Here is a 21,700-nt window from a genome sequence, read left to right on the forward strand (position 1 = left end):
ACAATACAGGACAGGGAGTATTGTAGAAAAAACACATAAGCTAAACGTGTACAGTGTGATAAGATGCATATTACAGAAATACACACAATAAATAAATATAATTTTGATTGAAAAAGTAATATTGCAAACCAGCTTAAATCATATGTCTATGGTAATATTGTCCACATTTGTTTCTCATGGGTGGCTCTTCCGGCTGTGGAGGTCCTAGTGTTCATTTTTAGTAGCCCTTAACTAATCCTGTGCAAAATTGGACAGTCAGTTTCATTTTTTTTTAAGTCATATTTAAAGTCGAAAGGCATTATTTTTACTCTGTGTTTTTTTTTGTAAGGGTCGTTGTGTTTATAATTGTTGTGAGTGTGAATAATGAAATCCTCGTATTTTATTTTACTGTCACCGCACAGGCATATCTGAAGACACCGTTCATACCCAGAGCTTTAGCGTGACCTCTACTGCAGTTGAAAATACTTGGGAGCGGAGGTTGAATCCATTGATTTTTGACGATGTAAGTCATCTCTGGAAGGATACGGTGACAAATTTGAATGAGAAGCTCCTTCTTGTTTGTGTATAACCATTGCAAGAAGGGCTTATGTGCTCCTCGCCGCTAAATTTCCGACTCGGGGTGCTCAGTGTTGTCGGGGTTGAGTCCGTTTCAGCTGCACTGCATCAACATGGTGAGTGAGATTTGTCGCACTTCATTGATAAAGCATCAGCTGATAACATAGAAATATCATGTATATATCTACTGCGACTTTGTTGACATGTTTTAATTCAAGACGACGTTTGTGTTTGCAGTGCAATGATTGCTTTATCTGTGAGCCACGGCAGGTGCTTTGCTAATGTTAGCTGCAATAGGCTCATCAGCTAGGTGAGCAGTGGTGCTGAGAATATTCAAATAGTCTTGATTTAAGCGGTGTTCACTTACACATAGTGTTTTCTATTGATATTAACTGGTGTTTTAGGGTACATACTGAAGAGAAGTTTTAATTTATCAGCCTGTATCATTCAGTTTTAGCAGTTAGCATCCCATTTAGCTGACAGCAGGATACCTTTTTTTGAGAAGTCAAGGTGTGTTCACCTACCTGAATCTGCTCAGTTTGACCTCAGGGTGCCCTCAAAGGAACTGTGGAGTAACATTATTGTAAAATGTCATTATTTCTTAATCTATTCATAACTTCACAAGTTATTGTTGAACACTATCACATTTACATTTCATTGTTGACAAGGAATTTAGGAGTTGATATGTAATTTACATAATGTTAATTTACTGAGGGGAATCACACCTGTAAATATATATATATATATATATATATATATATATATATATATATATATATATATATATATATATATATATATATATATATATATATACACACAATTCTGATTGCATCCATTATAGTGTTATTAAAATGATATATTATTTTGTCTTACACCCCAATAATGTCCACAGTTTCTCCCATAAGACTGTTTTTATCTCAAATCTCAATTTAACTGGCAACAATTTAATTTGACAATATCAACAGTAAGCTTGGAGGGAATGTAATAATATCAGGCAGACAGGTAAATAATGATTCATTTGTTTAATTAGTGTCAGTAATAGGGAAATGATTGGCAGGCAGGTACAGTTATTAATTCCTCAAATTAGAGAGGGAGAGCTGATGGGTTCATAAGGTTCTTGTTTAACTGTTAAACCAACATGGCATATTGTAACACTGGGCAAAGAGAACACAAAAAAAGCCAATAAAAAGGTAAGCTGCTATATCTTACCATAATAATGACAACATCTTATTGCTTATTATATGATCTTATTGCAGTATTTGTATTATGCATTATACATACTATACATCTCTAGCAGCAACTACAGCTGCAATATTGCGATGAAAAAGTCTTAGATGTCCTACTCTCAACAGTTTACAGCTAGATAAACACACCCGAGAGCAGTCAAGATGAATAAAAAGGGGGAAAGCATGGATCAAAAAGAGGTTTAAAAGTTAGTTTCTTGGGCAAAATAGTAGTGAGATGTTCGAGCTCTTATGGATGTTGGTTATCACTGCAGCTCCCACTCCTCGCCCCCCACAGATTTCATTTGGTTGTTGGGTGGAGGGGGTCAAGCAGACTGGGCAAGATAAGAGAGTCCATGCTGGCTCAATTTCCCCCAGGCCTGAGATCCTTGCAGGTTTCCCACAGAGAATGGTCAGCACCCACCAAACCAAAGATGTATGCTTTTGACCTATATAGCATGACCATTACACACATGGAGAAATGTCTTGAGTCAGAGAGGTTGTTTGGCCACGCTTCACATCTGAGCAAGGATAATTGCCAAGTTGATGGCACCCACTCTCCTCTCTGTGGCTCCAGAAGAGGTATTGACTTCTGCTTTTTGGAGCTTAAAACATGCTGGGTGACACAGGGGATCCCCATGACCAATCCAACATCTAGGTCTAGTGTGCATGTCTGGCCTCATCACCTCTCCTGTCATCCTCATCCTCCTTCTATAGCTTCTGCTCTCTGAAATAGCTTTAACCACCACTCGAAAACATGTTTACTAGTGTTAAGTACATGGGTTAATTATTGTGATTAATTTTTTCTATGTGAGCAGAATATGTGTGAGGTAATGTTAGCTTGTTCAACTACCTATAGTGCAGTGCAGATGAAAACATTATTGCTAATTGGGTAATATTTTCAAATATGGGAATGTCAGTGAAAACCAAACACAGCTTGTATGTTTTAAGCTATTTTGAATTGAGCTTATAGATGCACCTGTTAAAAGCTTAAACAAAGTTGCTAAAGGTTTCACCAACAATATAGACTTTCCAAATCAACACCATGACACACTTTAGAAAACTAGCTGTTCAATTGTATATTTAAGAATTGAGTGAGGGCAGAGAGTTTTGTTTAGCCTGATATTGATGTTTAAACTGCAATTATACTGCATGAGGGTAACGCACCTGGCCTATAATCAAATGGACTGTGTTATAATTATTTGTCCTCTTAGAAATGGACTGAAATGTCATGATGTTTCATTAATCTCATGTTTCCTTTCCTTCACCATGAATTAACTGATGCAAAGCAGTCTGTATTCAAATTGTAGTAAATTACTTCTCCATACACTGTACATTGAATGTTGAGAAGAAAAAGAAGGTAGCAGGATTTAATTTTATATCCAGGTGATGAGTTTGCATGTGTTGACTCACTGCTACTACCCCAAGTGCTAGCACATATACAGTTGAAACCAGAAGTTTACATACACTGTATAAAAAGACATATAACCTTTTTTTTTCTCACTGTCTGACTTTATATCAGACGAAACTTTTCCTGTTTTAGGTCAGTTAGGATTACAAAAATTATTTATATTTGCTAAATGCCAGAATAATGAGAGGGATAATTTTTTAGACAATTATTTATTACTTTCTTCAAAGTCAGAAGTTTACATACACTAAGATTACTATGCCTTTAAACTATTTGGGAAAGCCCAGATGATGATGTGATGGGTTTGGAAGCTTCTGATAGGTTAATTGACAACATTTGAGTTAATTAGAGGCACACCTGTGGATGTATTTTAAGGCACACCTCAAACACACTGCTTCCTGTGTGTGTGACATCATGGGATTATCAAAAGAAATCAGCCAAGATATCAGGAAGAGAATTGTGGTCTTCCACAAGTATGGTTCATCCTTGGGTACAATTTCCAGATGCCTGAAGGTGCCACGTTCATCTGTTCAAACAACTATACGCAAGTATAAACACCATGGGAATGTCCAGCCATCATACCGCTCAGGAAGGATATGGGTTCTGTGTCCCAGAGATGAACGTGCTTTGGTGAGAAATGTGAGTATCAACCCCAGAACAAAAGCAAAAGGCCTTGTGAAGATGCTGGCTGAAGCTGGTAAGAGTGTCATTATCCACAGTGAAACGAGTCCTGTACCGACATTGGCTGAAAGGCCACTCAGCGAGGACGAAGCCATTACTCCAAAAGCAACATAAAAAAGCCAGATTACAGTTTGCAGATGCACACAGGGACAAATACCTTCATTTTTGGAGACATGACCTGTGGTCTGATGAAACTAAAATTGAACTGTTTGGCCATAATGACCATTGTTACAATTGGAGGAAAAAGGGGGAAGCTTGCAAGCCTGAGAACACCATCCCAACTGTGAAGTACGGGGGTGGCAGCATCATGTTGTGGGGGTGTTTTGCTGCAGGAAGGACTGGTGCACTTCACAAAATAGATGGCATCATCAAGAAAGAACATTATGTAGAAATATTGAAGCAACATCTCAAGACATCAGCCCGGAAGTTAAAGCTTGGGTGCAAATGGGTCTTCCAAATGGACAATGACCCTAAGCATACCGCCAAATTAGTTAAAAAGTGGCTTAAGGACAACAAAGTCAATGTTTTGGAGTGGCCATCACAAAGCCCTGATCTCAATCCTATAGAAAATTTGTGGGCAGAGCTGAAAAGGCGTGTGCGAGCAAGGCGGCCTACAAACCTGACTCAGTTACACCAGTTCTGTCAGGAGGAATGGGCCAAAATTCCAGCAAACTATTGTGAGAAGCTTGTGGAAGGATACCCAACACGTTTGACCCAAGTCATACAGTTTAAAGGCAATGCTACCAAATACTAATGAAATGTATGTAAACTTCTGACTTTGAAGAAAGTAATAAAAAATGATCTTTCTTATTATTCTGGCATTTGGCAAATATAAATAATTTTGGTAATCCTAACTGACTAAAAACAGGAAAAGTTTCGTCTGATATAAAGTCAGACAGTGAGAAAAAAAAAGGTTATGTGTCTTTTTATACAGTGTATGTAAACTTCTGGTTTCAACTGTATAAGACTTTTGTCAGAGAAGCAAATATATTTTATTGGACATCAGTTAGCTAATTGGTTATTTTTGCTCAAGTGTGTGCAGGTCCAGATACCAATGATTCCTACTGATTCAAAGAGATAGGCCAAGCCGCAGACCTTACCCTAGAGTGAGTGGATAAAAGCGCAGCATGATGGGAATGATTCTGGGCTCTTAAGCCTAAGTGAATATTGATCTAAGTGTGCCAGGTTGATATTGAGCTAAATCTTTGGGTACCGACCACAGGAGTGCTGGCTGTTCATTCTCTTGGGTGCTTGGAGGCTGACATTGTGACTGATATTGCAGGCAGAGTGTCATTTAGTGAACATACTATTAATACTAATTGATTCATATTACTTAAGTTGGTTAATAAATAAAACCATTCATTTTAATCAACATTAATCCATATAATTAAACATATAAAAGCCAATGTATTTTAAATAGTTATTATTTATTGTTATTAATTATTGTTATCAAGGTAAATGTGGCATTTTTGTTGTTGTGATGAGGTGAGTGATATGTATTATAATCTACTATATAGTTTTAAGCCATTTTCACATATGAGCCTGGGAAAATTTCCAGAGAATCACGTCCAGACATTTTCCAGAGTTTCTCTTTCACACATGTAGCTCTCAACAGGACATTGTCCATGACAGATGCATTCTCATCTACTGGATATACTACATTTGGTTTAGGTGAGGGGATGTGCTTGGGTAGAGCATGCATGATGCAAAAAGTTCACTGCAGCTTAATTTGATTTATTTAAGCTTGTCACCGGAAATAAAACCGCTTTTACGAGAAACCACAGGAAGTCCCATGTCCCATTAGCGCTAGCTTCACAGCAGAGCGTTCAGGCCCAGTCAAAACAATGCAGCTTAGCTGGCCTGCTGCGTTTCTCCAGTGCCAGCTACATTAAAGAACTGTCATCAACACACTCAGTTGCTCACTATGAATTCTCCAGAAAATGACCTGCTGTATTCAGATTGGCTCAATCGAACATTACACAGACTTTGTACTAGGGAGCTAGCATGGTACATTTTTATTTAATGTCAGGTCAGACTGATTCAGACATTTGCATTCACACTTACATCTCCTCTGTATAATATCTGGAAAATTTCACAGTGGCATTGCATGTGTGAACGAGGCTTTAGATACAGCAGCCACACACATATATAGTATGTTTTCTGGAAATGTGTACAATAAACCTTTAATAGATGAACTTATAACTTGGTCAAATGTATATCTGGCTAATTTAGTGAATCAAATACCTGCAACAATATCAATCCTCCAGTATTGCCATCAAGCACTCCTGGTCTTTGCTTTGCAAATATGCCTACAATAGCTTAATACAATGTATTTAATTTGATAAAACATAATAGAAGAATCTCTTCTGGTTAGCCCATATGTTGTCATGTCACCTAGCACTTCTTAATTGTAACCTTGAACATGTTTTGGCACTCATGCCAGAGGCTTCTTCAGCTGGTCAGATAAGTAGGGAGGCATGTAAACATTCACAGTGTTATTAACCATGATGTCACATGAGAGTTGTTAGGATCATTTGGTCAAGTAATTGAGAGCCACATTAATTAAGGTGTGAATGATGTTGAGGGACTTGGAAAGGGATGTCAAGGTGGCATTTCTAAGTAATCTGATAGCCTAAAAGACGACTGCATGTCACAGAGGTCCTGGGTTCAAATCGATGTATGCCACAGTAACAATAAGTTAGTAGTGATGAACTTTTAAGCTGTACACAGTGCACTCCTTGCTTTTGTTTACAGTAAAATGAAGGTCATTCTGTGTTTGAGCTCTGTTTCTTAATCAAGGTTGTGGACCCTAATCTTTCAACAGCTCGTACAGTATTTACTAAGAAAACATGCTTTCCTGTAGTGATTGGCTGAAAGCATCTACCTTATGCTGTGTCATTGGCTGCATTATAAATCAAACATGTGACCTAGAAAAGGGCCATGTGTTCATCAAAATGATTGATTTTCTTTGGATCATTGACGTGCTCAGAACATTTCATGATAATCATTTATTCATGTAACTCTTTCTTTTTTCACTCAAAAACACAAATTTGGTCATTCCAGGCTGTCAAATGTGACTTTGCTGCTTTTCTTGGGTCTTTCATTATAGTAAATTTAATATTTGGAGGTTTTGGTCTGTTTGTCAGACAAATAACGGCATTAAAAGGCATCACCTTGTGCTCTACAGTAATCATTTTTTGTAATCATCAATGTTTCAGTTTTTCTGATGTTTAAAGGTTGTATATGTTACTAGTACGAAGCTATTCACATTTATTTATTTGTTTATTTATTTATTGCCAATGAGTGAAATGATATTACCATAACCTAAAAATTAGATATTATCTGACTTATCGTGGCATCCTGGGCCAGAAACTCTGAAATTAAAAAATTAAACGGATGTGACTTTTTTCAAACTCGTATAAGTGCCTTGCCTCTCTCCTGCTAATGTCAACAAACAACCGGCATGATGACACAACACAACAAAAATGCTGCTATCTGACTAAAAACACCCTGCAGATATTAGCTCTCCAGCTAATGAGACAGCTAGCTGCCCCTGTTGACAACAACACATTTCCCAACAAAGGACAGCCCACTCCCGAGCACACACAGATAAAACATTATTTCTTAAACAAAGGACTAGAAAACAAGCTCCAGAGCAAAAGAACATAACTTACCCCATTTTGTATTTTTCTGTTGGTAGGTGGTAATAAGCTCACATTTCATAACAAAACTGCAGTGAGTTGCTCCCCAGCCACAGCGCGTTGTATCCTGGAAACAGCCTGTAGCTTCCCAGCTACAGCGTGTCACTTCACCTTCAATAGTCTCCCACTACAAGCACGCAAGCATACAAGCTTAAAGTCCACAGGTGTAACTATTTAGAAGGAATTTTTGATTTCTACATACAGAACCTTTTAAAAGAGTAAACAGTTAATGGAGGAAATTATTGCTAGATAAGTAGATAATGTAAATAATTGTTAGTTGCAGCTTTAAATATTACATATTATAGGCATAAAACAACATCTCTCTGATATAATACATAGCTAGCTCCAGGAAGCTAATCTCATTTTATTGTAGTTAGCTTAAAATACAGATGTCGTAATGAGATGCACAGATGTTTGATAAATTGTCATGAAGATGAAGATAAGTCGGTAAAATTTTGATGAGACTTCTTCGGTTTCTTGAAAAGTTTGTTTTGACAAAGTCTCTCGTTCTAAATCTTTAAAAAACATTGTGGCTTCTATATCAACTGGGTTGTGTGTTTTGCACTGACACTTGTCATTTTGTGAATGTTGCCTCCTAAAAGGTGCAACACAAATAATGCAAATACTTTCAAAAAAGAGATCGGAGTTGCATCTAAAATGCATTCAGCTGATACAGTACAGGGTTATTCAAAACTACGAATCTTTATCCGTTCATATGAACCTGTAGTTCTTATGTATAACTGCTTTACGTCTTGTGTAATTACTATTTAAATGTGATTTTAACCCCCCCTCCTTTTTCTATTTCCACAGGGTGTGATCGGTGTGCAGCTGGTGGTTACCATGGTAATGGCCAGTGTAATTCAAAAAATCATACCTCATTATTCCTTCGCAAGATGGCTACTCTGCAGTGGCAGGTAATTTAGAATCCTGTACATCCTGTTTCACAGTTCTTTCAGAGCGCCATGGTTTCATTTCTGCAGTTCATTCGCCTTCTGGGAAGTTTATTTCATGTAGAGTCAAGAACAATGGAGATCAAAATGTTTACTCAGACTGTTCAAAAGGGTTTGGATAGAAGAAGAAAAAGAATTATTAAGTCATACTGCAAAGACCAAAAGGCATCAAAATATTTGGAATGACCCAAGAGGACGGTGCATAAAAATAAAGTGCTCGCCTCATTTCCTCTAATTAGTGCCACATATTTTTTTTTTTTCAGTAAACAGCTTCTTGGAACACATTTAATAATTAATTATTTTTTCTTTTTAGGGCACTGGTGAAACATTTTTTGAAAACTTTACCCTAAGTAGGAAGCCTGGAGTATATTTTGTAATTAATTTTCCATAGAAAATAAATATACAAATGAAAAACAAGATGTGCTGCGGCTCCTTCTATCCTCCTCTAACCCACAGAGGCTGACAAGAGGCTTCCTGAACAAAGTTAAGGAGGTTCAAAATGATGCTCCTGTTGTAAAGCCTCTCACAAGTGCTTTTTAGATGTATATCAGAGTAACTGATGCAAAGTAAAGCTTGAGAAATGTATTTCTGCAACTGTTATTCAGAGGTTAATCATAATGCTCCTGTTGCTTTGAGTCATGTTCATAGAACTAGGACATAATGTCACTGCTTTCAAAAGCATTTTTCAGTAAGATTTTATATATTATTTTTTGATATGAGAAATCTAAATGGAGAAAGGTAAAAGTAATTTACACTTTTAACAGTAAGTAAAATTCACTTCACTCTCACCAGCAATTTAAGTGAACAGACAAGAAATTATACAATATGTCTCTTGTTTAAAGCCAAATCACGTAACCTACTCTTTCCATACCTCAGAATAATCATAGTAAATAATGTTCATTTTATTATATCTAACAGTTGCAAAGTGGGTCAGTAAATCTAGCTTTAGTCTGTGTCCTCTTTTTCACTTGTTCCTCCCTTGTCCATGTCTTTGCCTGATTCCACACATCTCTCTCCTTTTCTTTGTTCACAGTCTGCGGTGGTATCAGCACCCCACGGAAGATGAGTTGAGGAGCTTAGCTGGGAAACAAAAAGGACAGAAGAGGAAAGACAGGTAGGTGTTGGTGGGGGTGGGGGGGTGGTGGTTGTGGAGTGGAGCGGGGCTATGGTTTGGGGGGTTGGGGAAATGCAATGGCACAGAGGAGGTACGGAAGGCAGTCCTTTCATCAGAGAGGGAAGAAAAGATGAGAAGCAGACATTTGAGATGGATGGAGACCACAGGCATGTCGGCTAAGAGATGAAGCTGATGTGTTTACGTGTTTATTGATGTTTTCTTCCTTTATGGCTCCTCATCTGGGCTCAGAGCAACTCAGCTTAGAAGTGGCCCTGTCTAGTGGATGTGAGGAAAGTTGGTTCTATTTTTTTTTTGGAGCCAATGCTATTTTGGCTATTTTAGAGGATGACAGTTTAAAAGGATTGCATCCACTCTGAAATCAAAAATTCCCAAACAGCAATATTTCTTGGTGGTCAGATGTCAAGCTTTGATTCTGGAAGATGATTTTCCTTCAAGACTACTTTGCAATAAAAAAACTTTAACTTTTCAATTTTTCAGGGCTGCAGGTGGAGGTTGAACCATATGTCAGTCCAATGAATTTAGTGCTGTTTCCATTGTACTCTTCTTTTTAAATGTGTATTTAAATTAGAAGTCACAACTGAAAGTTAATCCGTACTCTTCCACATGGTGTCCAGCTCCTAACTTAAGGCAGTTTTGTAGAACAATCCTTTCTCTGACCCCCGTATGAGCTATGTCAATGCTCTCCAGTACCACATGTTCAGTAATCCCCCGAAGAAAAAGATGGACCACTGTCCTTTTGCCAGCTCGTGCCATGCAGCTCCGTTCCCTTTGTTAACAGTCTGACTCCCTCAGTCAGGGGCAAAGCTGAGCCCCTTTTTTCCTGTCAGGTGCCTCAGAGATGAAATCTGTCCGGGGCATGTTTGGCCCTAGAGTCTTGCAGTGGTATTGTCCTGTGAATTCAGCGCACACACAGGGCTGAACAAACAAAGCTCAGAACTGAGTCCGGTCAGAACAGCCACCTACCTGCTGTTTGTGACTTTGTGCTCCCTATGTATTCCCTTTGGTCATGGAAAAGTACTGTAGTATAGAAGTAATAAAAGTTCACCAATGCCTGCTTATTAAAATTTGTATGACTGAGCTGCATTAAATGTAGCAAGAAGGAAAAGTTCATGAGGTGACATCTGCTTTACTGCACATTAATTTGATTTTGACAGTCAACATAGGCATTATAAGCTGATGGATTAGCTTTGGCAGTGACTCTACTGGAAGGTAGGATATTTGTGTACTTTGATAAATATTCAGCACTAATGTGAAATACATAATTGAGTGTTTATAGGCCAGAGCATTGAAACCTCACTAGTATGCTCTTATAGTTGAAGGACAGATCTCCACCTCAGACTACCATCGTGCTAAACCTGCAATAGCGATCCTTGAAATGGTAAAAGAGTGAGCTGAAATGTTTTGACTGCTATGCAATTTTCAATTTTTATAAAAGGTAAAATGAGACAAAAATTACTCTTTTCAGCATAATCCTGGATGTTCTAATTTGTATTTCTACAGAGATTGAAACATGTCAGTGGTCTTGCATTTGCTGTTGCATTTTAGAGTTGCTTTTTCTCAGTTTTCCTGACACTAGTTGTTTTGCTGCTCTGTCCTCTTTGCCCTAGGAAGTACAATGGTCACATAGACAATAAGCCGCTAACAGTTCCCAAGGACATAGACTTACAGCTGGAGACGAAATGCATCACAGAAGTCGACACATTAGGTATAAATCAAAGAGGACATATGTCTACTGAAGAAAGTTTCTTCTTGAATGTTTACTCATACGCTTTTATGTGCATATGCTGTACTATATACATTTTATTCTTGAGTATCGATCAGGATTTAATTATACTCTTTATGCCCCCAGCGTTGCACTACTTCCCAGAGTTCCAGTGGCTGGTGGACTTCACAGTAGCAGCAACTGTGGTCTATCTGATAACAGAGCTCTACTACAGTGTGGCTCAGCCCTCAGGAGAGATGAACATCAGTGTGGTCTGGTCCCTACTAGTACTCGCCTTTGTCATGTATCCTTAAATCAGTCACTCATTGCATCTCACTTTGCCTTTTTAGCAACGTCAACTGTTGTTTGAATTGGTAACACATCTGTGCTGCATGTCACATCTGTAGGTCGGTTGCTAACATTTTGGGTTCCAGCTGAACTAACCTGTTTTCTATGGAGTCTCTTCTGCTCACATTACAATTATTTTCACTCACCACCATTCTATATATGCTGTGGGTTAAACTATCTTTGTTTATAAGAGAGAACAAATCATTCCACCTTGATTGTATGGATGCAGCAGTGGCAGCAAGAGGCTATAAAATGACTCCTAAAGCTCCCACTGGCTTGACTTCCAGCACCTTTATGCTCCACCGCTACCTGCTATTTTGCTACGCTGAATGATGGTTAAATAATATTCATTATCCTCGCCACCAACCACATGAATCAATCTTTCCAGTGCTCCTGGTCAGGCCCAGCTCACCGTGGTTAGATGGTGTGTCATTTCCTGCCTACGTTGGGAGATTGGAGGTCCAATTTTCACAGCCCAACAGACTGATATGCTTGGGGAAAAGGACAGACCGGGGAAACAGATGAAATGGGACTATGAAGATGAGGGAACATGTTGGCTCAATATATGTGTTAATGGGACACTTGATTTCAGTTTTCCTATTTCAGCCATGATGACATGTTTTAAGACTCTCACCCTTGAGATCAGCGCTACTGCTCTGTTAACCCTCTCTGATAATAGTGGAGCAGCATACTCTTCAAGTAGTTGCATCTAATAGCACATCAACCCCCCCCCCCCCCTCCTCCTTGTTTACTGAAATATATAAATGTGTCCTAACCTTTGGCCAATGCTGACAGGCCGCCCACTACATGACGGCTGTATTGCATGGCTGTATTTCTCTTTTCAACCTCATTCTGGCTAGAACTGGTCTGGTGAGTGTTTATACAGCTGTCTTCACAATCCTGAAAAAGGGTCAGAAAAGAAAGAAGAGTCTTTTCGATTGGATACCATTCTTGAAAGGGAGTGAAATATTGGCATGTTGTCACATGAAATGTTGCAGAAACAGTTTCACCTCCATGGTAACCAGAGTTCACTCCAGAAACTTGCTCTGTCCATACCCTTCTGATCAGGGTGGACTGGGGCAGGCATAAAATACTATAACCTTGTAGGCATGCACCGGTGCCAAAAAACCCACACATTCCACATTCAGCACCTTCATATATTGTGGCATTAAGTGTCCAAGGGTTCACACAGGGTCTCTAAGTATGCACAAGTTCTGTGTGCTTGTGTAAAGACGAAACATTTTGTGTGGTGAATAGGGTGTGAGTTACTGTGTTCAAACAGTTTTATATTGATTGATGTATAACTGATTTCTTTGTGTAAAAGGCATTGGAAATGTATCCGCAAAGCGATGCTTAATATACCAGTGTGCTTCTGGAGATGTTTTTCCTTGACACTGTCACTGCAGAAAGACCCTTTATTCTCTAACGGCCCACTATTTCAAGCTGGAGGAAGGAGGAGAGCGCTCACTCTGCATTACTTTTGCTTTCTTCTTTTTTGTCAAAGCCATGGCCATTCTCATTGTCACTGAAAATTACCTGGAGTTTGGTCTGGAGACTGGTGAGTGCAGCAACATGCTTTTATGTCAAGAAACTTAAACTGACCCTGTTGATAACAACATTTTACCACTTTTGACCCTAGTTAGTGAGCAGAATTTTTTTTTTTCTAGGTTTTTCTAATTTCTCTGACAGTGCTCTACACTTTCTGGAACACCAGGGCTTAGAGTCCCAGTAAGTACATTATAAGTATTCCCTTAGTATCATCATTTTTGTTTTCTCTGCCTTCATGAATTCTTTATGACTCATGAACCTACACTAGTTTCTCACTGTGTGTATTCTCTTTTACAGGGGTCCCATATCCAAACTCACCTTCAAGCTGATCCTGGCCCTACTCTGCTCTCTGATTGGGGCTTTTCTAACTTTCCCTGGTCTGCGATTGGCCCAGATGCACCTTGATGCTCTCAATCTGACCACAGCCAGATTTACACAGTGAGTCCACTACAGTAATTGTCTTCAGGTCTGTGTTCACTCATGTATTTTTCATCGAATACGTTTGATATCGTTCCTTATCCTTAAAAGTAAGGATGGAAAGCTCGTACATCATGGCAACCTTTTGTTAAAAAAGGGCAATTTTGTTTTAAACAATAATGATGGACAGTTTATCAACAGATGAAAGAGATAATCTATTTGCTGAAGTACTCCTCAACAGTGGAGTTCCTGTTTTAGACCAGGTCAGGAACAATTGTAATGTCTATTTCTTTTTTTTTTTGGTCACTTTTGCCAGTTGCTCATGTTATCCTCACATATACTGTTGACACCAGTATCTCAGGTGAAAACTATATCTTCCATGTTATCTCATGTTTAATGAATTCATTTTCATTGGAATAGAATTGTGTCTTGGTATTATCAAGTGTGGTCTAGTGTGTCTTTGGTTCTAGGCTTGTTTAATACATGATGTGCTCAGATTGGCCTCAAACACAGCGTTCAAATATCTCACTATCCTTTCTTAGTATAAGCATAGCGCAGTTGTATGTGTCTCCTACTTTTCAGAGTGTGTCAGATACAAGAGCACCCTGTAAACCAGATGAAGACTTGATCATTTGGGGCCGATTTCTATTTCAGAACTCACTGGGTGGCACGTCTACGAACATGATGGGGTGTGCAGTGCAGGGAGCACATTGCATCCAGATAATCCACTTTGGCATAGCAGACTCTCCAAAATGGCCTCCTCTTCCATTCCCCTCTTAACTGTCATGAGCTTACATCCTCAGACACTGTCACTAACGGGGATTATCTCCAAGCCCTTTAAAATCTATGCTTTGGTTATCTTCTCAGCCCTCTCTGGGAAAGTTGTTCTGATAATGTGGACCTTATTTTTCAGTGTGTTTACATGAAATTCAGATTAAATAGCAACTATTTTAGTGAGTTTAGTTTTTCTTGAATATGTGGAACTCATCGATGGTTATTCTGAGTAAATATGTCTTTATAAGTCTGTCTTATCCTTCACCTCCCCTTTTCTGTAGGACTCTGCTTCATATCAACTTCCTCTCCCCCCTTATCATGGTCCTGCTGTGGGTGAAGCCCATTTCCAAGGACTACTTAATGAACCCCACTCTGGGAAAGGAGAGTGTGCCTTTGTAAGTAAAAGTAATTATCTGGTTCTGGCAATCCCTTTAAAAGCCTGATCCAGATGTGCACTACACTGCAGGTTCCACGGCCAGAATGACTGCTATTATTTGTTAGCTGGTTGTTCATTCCAAGATGGCATCTTCGATTTGTTACATAAGTTTCAATTCATGCATGTGATATGACTGTGATAGCATCAAAGTCCAACCTGATTAAGACTGGCACTTGTTACAGTACCCCTTTTTAACCTTTTTATCTCTCAATTTCACACTCTTTTACTTTTTCTCCTGATTTGTGTGTGACATCTTTTGCTCTTGATATCTTTTCTTTTTGTCTCATTGTCTCTGTCTACCGTTTAAATGATGGAGCAGTTACATGATGTGTTGAGTTCGTGGGCCAGCAATGCTGTCATCCCTTCATCTTCCTTCGTCTCTTACTCACTCCTGTCTTTCTATTAATATCAGGATGACTGAGCAGACGTATGATACGTTACGGTTATGGGCCATCATACTGATGTGTATGCTCCGGCTCACCATGATGAGACATCATTTGCAGGCCTACCTCAACCTGGCCCAGAAGGGTGTGGACCAGATGAAGAAGGAGGCGGGGCGGATAAGTACCGTTGACCTGCAGAAGATGGTAATTGAAATGATTTGCATAATAATCCTGATTATACCATCTGCAATTCTGTACAGCTTGACTGATTAAAGCTGTGATTCCATAGTAACCACTTAGATGGAGCCACCTTGCTGGCCTTACAGAAGTGGAACATTTTAGGAATAAGCCAATTTCCCCTTCTTAAAAGCAAATATAGACACATTTAGGGCCCTATCTTTGAATGAAGGAGCAAAGCACAAAACTCATCTATGCACAGAGCATGCATTATGCAGGAGGCATCCTGCACACCTGCAGTGCACTTTGAAATTGGATACAGTATCAATGGTGGTTGATCACATCATAGTCTTTATAAGTCCCCCTAAACATGAAGCACTGTTTGGTCTAGTCCAGACTCTTGCAAGTGTGATTATGTAGCAGTCAGAATATATGGAGCTGAAAAGATGATGTCAAACGCAGGAAATGTCTTTTTGATTATTTGTTGAGTTCCATCTGGAGATGTTGAAAGTTATGTGCTACAACATGCATTTGAAGGAGAATATCAGACAGGGTTGATGAATCAGGTGCACTTACTATTGTTACATGTTAAAAAATTGAATCATGATGAAATATTTAATCACATGATGAAGCTTAAAACGTAGTGTCTTACTAATGTTACAGTTGATCATTTGCCAATAAGCCTTCTATATATTGTATCGCCACCCGAGATGATGTGCGAGATGCTTTTTTTAATTGTTGTTTGTTTTTTGTCGAATCAACCATAGTCTTATTAGCAGTTTGTGTAACAGTTCATAGTAATGGTGTTCTTCCTCTCTACTTTTACCCAGGTTGCACGTGTTTTTTACTACTTGTGTGTAATTGCACTACAGTATGTGGCACCACTGGTGATGTTGCTACATACGACTTTGCTGCTAAAAACTTTAGGTGAGTAATTCCTTCCTACGTAGATAGATAGATAGGTAGATAGATTGATAGGTAGATAGATCTTTACTGTCATTGTCACCAGTACAACAAAATTTAAAATATGTCAGTTTCTCTTTTAAGTTGCAGCTATTTCCTCACTCTCTTAACTACAGGTGGACACTCCTGGTGGGTTTATCCTGAAGAAGACCTGCCTTGCACCCATGAAATGAACTCTGATTCTGTAATGGAGGCAGTACCAACAGCAGCCCCCACACCAGCTTCAGTGATAGAAACAGGAGCACGGGCATCAGTAGCCCAGCTGTCGATGGCCCTGGGAGGCCTGCGGACTGTCTTCAGCCCCCTGCTTTTCCGAGGCCTCTTCTCCTTCTTTACTTGGTGGATTGCAGCCTGTCTGTTCTCCACCTCGCTCTTTGGCCTCTTCTACCATCAGTATCTCATGGCAGCATAGCAGCACCAACCTGACGGCGTCACCCAGACTCCAACAGGACTGCAAGATGTTCGGCCTGATCAAAAAAGGACTGCGTGGGGCAACAGAGGCCTATCAATGACTCTGCTCCACAACTCCTCCTTTCTTTTCTCCCTCTCTCATAATAACTGACCATATCATCAGAGCTCCTGGTTCAACTTCCAGTGCTTCCTCCACGGATGACTCTGTGAACTCTTGTCATTGTTTTTACTACTACGACCACTACCTTTTTGTTTGGAGAGCAAGATTTATAAACTTTAGTAACAGACTAAATTGTGAATTGGAATAATAATATGCAGTGTCAGTGGGTTGCCACAATAATGAGAAATTGGTCCAGATTGCTGTATGAAATTTGAATGGTACTATGAAGTAAAATACTGTATCTCAGATGCTGACAACTAATTACACATGTTAAAATGTTAAAATTCCCACCAGTTTTAGATGAGCCAATGGGGAGACTTAAACTGATGTTCTTGTTAATACGTGTTCACAGTTTTTCATATGGAATGACGTAAACTCATCAACAATTTCAGATTCTTGATATATTAGTGGTAGGTACTTCAGTAAGCCCTAATTTGAGTAATTTAGTAATGTCATTTTCATCACAACTTGAAACGTGTTAGGAGTCAGTTTTTGGACTGTTGCCTTCCAATTGAAATCCCTTTCATTAACAATGAATTATACCAGAAACTCATACAGAAAAACCTTTGCATGAGTCCATACAAAGTTGTTTTGTTGGTATACATGTGCAGGGCCCTGACATAAGAAGAGTCCCACAACTATCTATATTCCTTTCTGTATTACAGTCCAACACGTAGCTAAATTGCTATAAAGGTGCATTGCAGCCTATAAAAGCTGCATTTGGGGCACAAAATTCAATCTAGAAATGTTTATGGAGGCTAATGTGTGATATTTTAGCCCAAAATCACCTTTACCCACTCAGAGTAGTTTATTCCTCACATTTTCAAATGCTTCAGGGAACTGATAAACCATTATTGTGGCTCCCTGTGTCTTTTGATCAGAAATATTAAATTTGCGTGTCAATAGCCCATTAAATGCCCAAATTCCATTGTCCACGGGACAAAGGTGTCTGGGAGAGTCTTAAAATGGTCCAGCAAGGACCAGTGCATCTGTCTGTAGGAGGAGGAGGGAGTGGCAGCCTGTTGATATTCCCCTGAATGTCTGGTTGGGAAGAACGTTTTTTTTTTTCTGGTGATCTCAGGCGTCAGCTGAGCAGGGTTAGAGCATAGACAGTCCGGAGCAAGATAAGATGTTAACCTCAAAAACATCTCATGGACTTGAAGGTGATGTATTTAAATGTGTCTAACTGAACTTGACATCAAGGACAAAACTAGGCTCTTAAAATAAAAGGCGTTCCACTAGGCTTAGATTTTTAATTTGCATTGTAACCTCCCTGATAAAACTGAGCCATTTTTGAAGAGATGAGAGAGATTTAAGCTGTTTTTGAGCAGGAATGATGCTTTAAAGGGAGGATGGCACTTATGGTTCAGTGAAGGTATGTGCTTGTGTCCAAGTGTCTGTCTGCATGTATAGGATCGCTGCTGAAGGTCAGCTGTAATCTGAAAGGGCTTTGTGATCAAGAGGAGATGATGTCAACTAATGTTGATAAGCTAACGCCTTTATGTTCTCCTTTCCTTTTTTTAACCTTTACCCATCCCTTTACTCTTAAACTCATTTGAGAACAATCTTTTATTTGTTTTTATTGTTTTTTTCTAATGGATCAAATTGTGGATTTGTAAAACTTGATTTTAAAAATGGTGCCAAGTGAGTCTGTTCCCCTGTCCCCAGTTGCTGTAGATTCAGTGTCTGCCAGTGTTTGAAACTAAAATTGGACACTGGTGGCCTTATGATTTCTGTAGATCCACATGAAAAAAAGAGGGAATTAGCTCTGGTGCACAACAGGACATAACAGTATTTACAAGTCTCATTGCATATTGTAATTCTTTGGGGGTCAAATGTACGCACAATAAGTCATTGTGTTAATGAGGCACTGGGCCAATACGATTGTCTAGTCTATTCAAGAATGTAGGATACATGGTGGTACACAATCGCACCGTTGTCTGGCATTTTGTTTGGTCATGACACTTGAGCTGTGATTTATGAATTCCAGCTCTATGAATTTTGTACAAGATACATTTTACAGAGTCGAGCAGCACCATATCACATTTTTCAGCTCCTGATGTCAAAAGTCTTAGCTTCAGTTTGTGTCTGTTTTAAATGATGGGGAATATGCACATAATGAATGTATCAATCCTGCCTAATTTTAGATTTTTTTCAAGAAAATGATTTGTATGGTGAGTTGATTTAACACCCCCACCTCCACCCCTGCCCTTCCCGAGCTCTTTACTTGTCTACTACCATCTGTTAATCTGCCTTTCCCACAACTGTGTGTGGTTAGGTCAAACTAAATCTAATTTGTCCTAATGACTTTTTTTAATTGATCTTTTTTGGTATTTATTATGTTGAGGCCTGTAAACATTTCTTATTTTAACATCAAACACTTTATTTTGTTATTCGAGTGCATGGTGACTTAAATCAGTTGTTTGACAAATCATTTGCAAATTAAGCTTTTTTTAATACTCTGGTCTGGTCTGGTCAGTCATGAATTAGCTGGGGTACTCTCAGAATTCATCCTTTCTTCTGTTTGTTACCACTGAAAGTGTTTATTATTCATTGTTGGATTCACAAACATTGTTGTTCTTTCATGTATTTATTTCTGCTTTAGATTTTGTCTTAAATAAATTATGTTCTTTACTTTGTCCATTTTTTGAGGTATCTTTAAATCACATACCTACATGACTAATTCACTAGCTTCATATATAGCCTTAGCAGTGGCATAACAGGGAGATGGGTTTATCTTAGATGCTTTACATGAGTTTGGCACTTCGGGTATGTTTTTGTTTTTAAGTTGCAGCAAGATCGGTCCTCAAAAGTAGAAATATCTGCACATTGATGGATTTATTGGTCACAGTCATTAAATGCTGGTAATTGTTACCTCGATGGGGCCAAACTCAGTTTGAGAATTTAGTTCATCCATATTCACCTCATTTTTGAATGAACTGCCAAAATAACAGCAAGTCAGTATCTTCACTGAAGTTTCATGATACTCTGGCTTATACAAAATGACTTAAAAGAAAATAGTCGGTCCACTGACTCAGTCTGTCTCTCCTTGTTGAACCTCCTCTTTCCACATCATACAAACATGAGTACCAGCTTTTGAAATTTAGTTGAGCACAACTTTTTTTTTTGGCATTCTGCAAAACTGTTCACATATTTTAGCTAGTTCTGTGCTTGAAAAAATTAACAAGCTTCTTTTTTTTCTTTTTTTTTATTTGTTCCAAGTCAGCGTATGGAAAGCTCTTAAATAACTTCAATAAAGTGCTGTGTTGTTTTAAAAAATAATAATTTACCTTATCTTTTCTTAACTTAACGTTTCAATGTGCTTGAAGAAAATGATAATCCCCTACTCAAATTCACAAATTGAATCCCAGGTTACAAAATATTCCCATGCAGATATTCGTTCCTGAAGCCTCAGTGCTCCATCTCTCTCCATCTGAAACTTTAAATAAGCACACATGGTCCTCTTTTGCAAAGCAATGCCACCATTGCATTGGACTTTAGAGCTAATGTGCAATTATAGTAGCTCCTTCCAAGGTCTCAGGCAATGTTTAAAATTGTGTCTTTTTACTCAACTCAATAATAATGTAATTGTGCTTTAGCATCACTGCACTTATGAAGTGTGTCCTCGTGCAAACTGGCATTGATTCAGGCAGTCAATGGCCATCGATTTGCCATCACCATTCTTGTGGGAAAGGTTAGTGGAGTAGATAGAGGGATGAAATGAAAACGCTTCCAAACTCCTCTTAATGCACGCTATTCTGTGGGAATAACATCGGGCCAGTTAATACAGGCCTTGAGTGCCATTGTCCACATGAGCGGGAAACTGGGCCGATGCATTCATTCATAGGTAGACAGATCAATAAGACAGCTTCCAAAACAAACCAGTGGAGAGGTTCTTTTATTCCTCTTGAGTGGGTCCTATTCATCGAGGTTCTTTCTCCATAGAGCGGTGTGGCGCTCTGCTTCAGGAAGGGGAGCAGAGGACCCCCACCCCTCTGTCCCCAGTGCAGCCAGAAGAACTGAGAACCTTCTGCAGGGGCAATGTTATAATAGTGGGCTTTCTGTGTGACAGAGAATGGTGATCCCATCCTCATGATGATTGTGAGAAGCAGCAGCCCAGACTTCATGATTGACCTGACCTTGTATTGTGAATAGCCTAAAAGAGAGCACTTTACATAGCTTGAACTCCTCTAACCTGTTTTTAAATTTTACTTTTTTTTCTTTTCTTTTCTTTTCTTTTTACAATGATACCTCCAAATTATGAAAAAGATAAGAAAAACAGAAAAGGTGCCCCCGCTGAATTTAGTGCCAATTACAGATTATTTGACTGAGATCAGCATGTTGCAATCACCTCAAATGTAATACATGCAATTATCATCTTTTCATTACCATGACAACAGCAGAAAAGGAAGCACACAATATTTAAGCGTCTATAGCTGCAGCGAGCGAGTGGGCTATATATAGAATTGTTTATACATTCCACAAAGCTGCATTAAAAAAGCACATAAATAATGACACAAATCAATATTTTATTGCTAATTTAGATATAAGTGCAGTTTATTGACAGGTAGTACAAATACATGGAGAATTCACAATTTATGCTGGTTTAACACAATACATTAAGAATATTATGAGGTGTATGTCTGAGTTTTAAATTAACACAATTTTTTAAATGAGGAAAGTAATACACACTAGATTACAAGCTTTATTGCTGTTTTTGAGACA

General features: G+C 38.7%; 1 protein-coding gene across 2 annotated transcripts; it reads left to right on the top strand.

Moving 5' to 3' along the window:
- Positions 1-450: 450 nt before the first annotated feature.
- Positions 451-19,609, top strand: tmem161b (transmembrane protein 161B). 2 transcript variants are annotated; one of them, XR_009925049.1, is made up of 13 exons: positions 451-671; positions 8,382-8,485; positions 9,555-9,635; positions 11,264-11,361; positions 11,506-11,662; positions 13,113-13,264; positions 13,374-13,434; positions 13,552-13,692; positions 14,727-14,840; positions 15,294-15,468; positions 16,272-16,368; positions 16,521-18,019; positions 18,064-19,609. XR_009925049.1 is itself a non-coding variant. In XM_062417588.1 (12 exons), the coding sequence occupies exons 1-12, from the start codon at positions 669-671 to the stop codon at positions 16,814-16,816; spliced, it is 1,479 nt and encodes a 492-aa protein (XP_062273572.1). In that variant the 5' UTR covers positions 451-668; the 3' UTR covers positions 16,817-19,609. The 2 variants fall into 2 exon arrangements, 1 of the variants encoding a protein (XP_062273572.1); XM_062417588.1 differs by having other exon boundaries at positions 16,521-19,609.
- Positions 19,610-21,700: the final 2,091 nt, after the last annotated feature.

Source organism: Scomber scombrus, chromosome 4 (genome assembly GCF_963691925.1).
Source record: "Scomber scombrus chromosome 4, fScoSco1.1, whole genome shotgun sequence".
NCBI lineage: Eukaryota > Metazoa > Chordata > Actinopteri > Scombriformes > Scombridae > Scomber > Scomber scombrus.

What these genes read in the sequence shown, in the direction of transcription:
- tmem161b (XM_062417588.1), top strand. An exon ending in TGGCTACTCTGCAGTGGCAG is followed by an intron (nt 8,486 to 9,554) that starts GTAATTTAGAAT and finishes CTTTGTTCACAG; the next exon opens with TCTGCGGTGGTATCAGCACC. An exon ending in TTTGCTGCTAAAAACTTTAG is followed by an intron (nt 16,369 to 16,520) that starts GTGAGTAATTCC and finishes TCTTAACTACAG; the next exon opens with GTGGACACTCCTGGTGGGTT.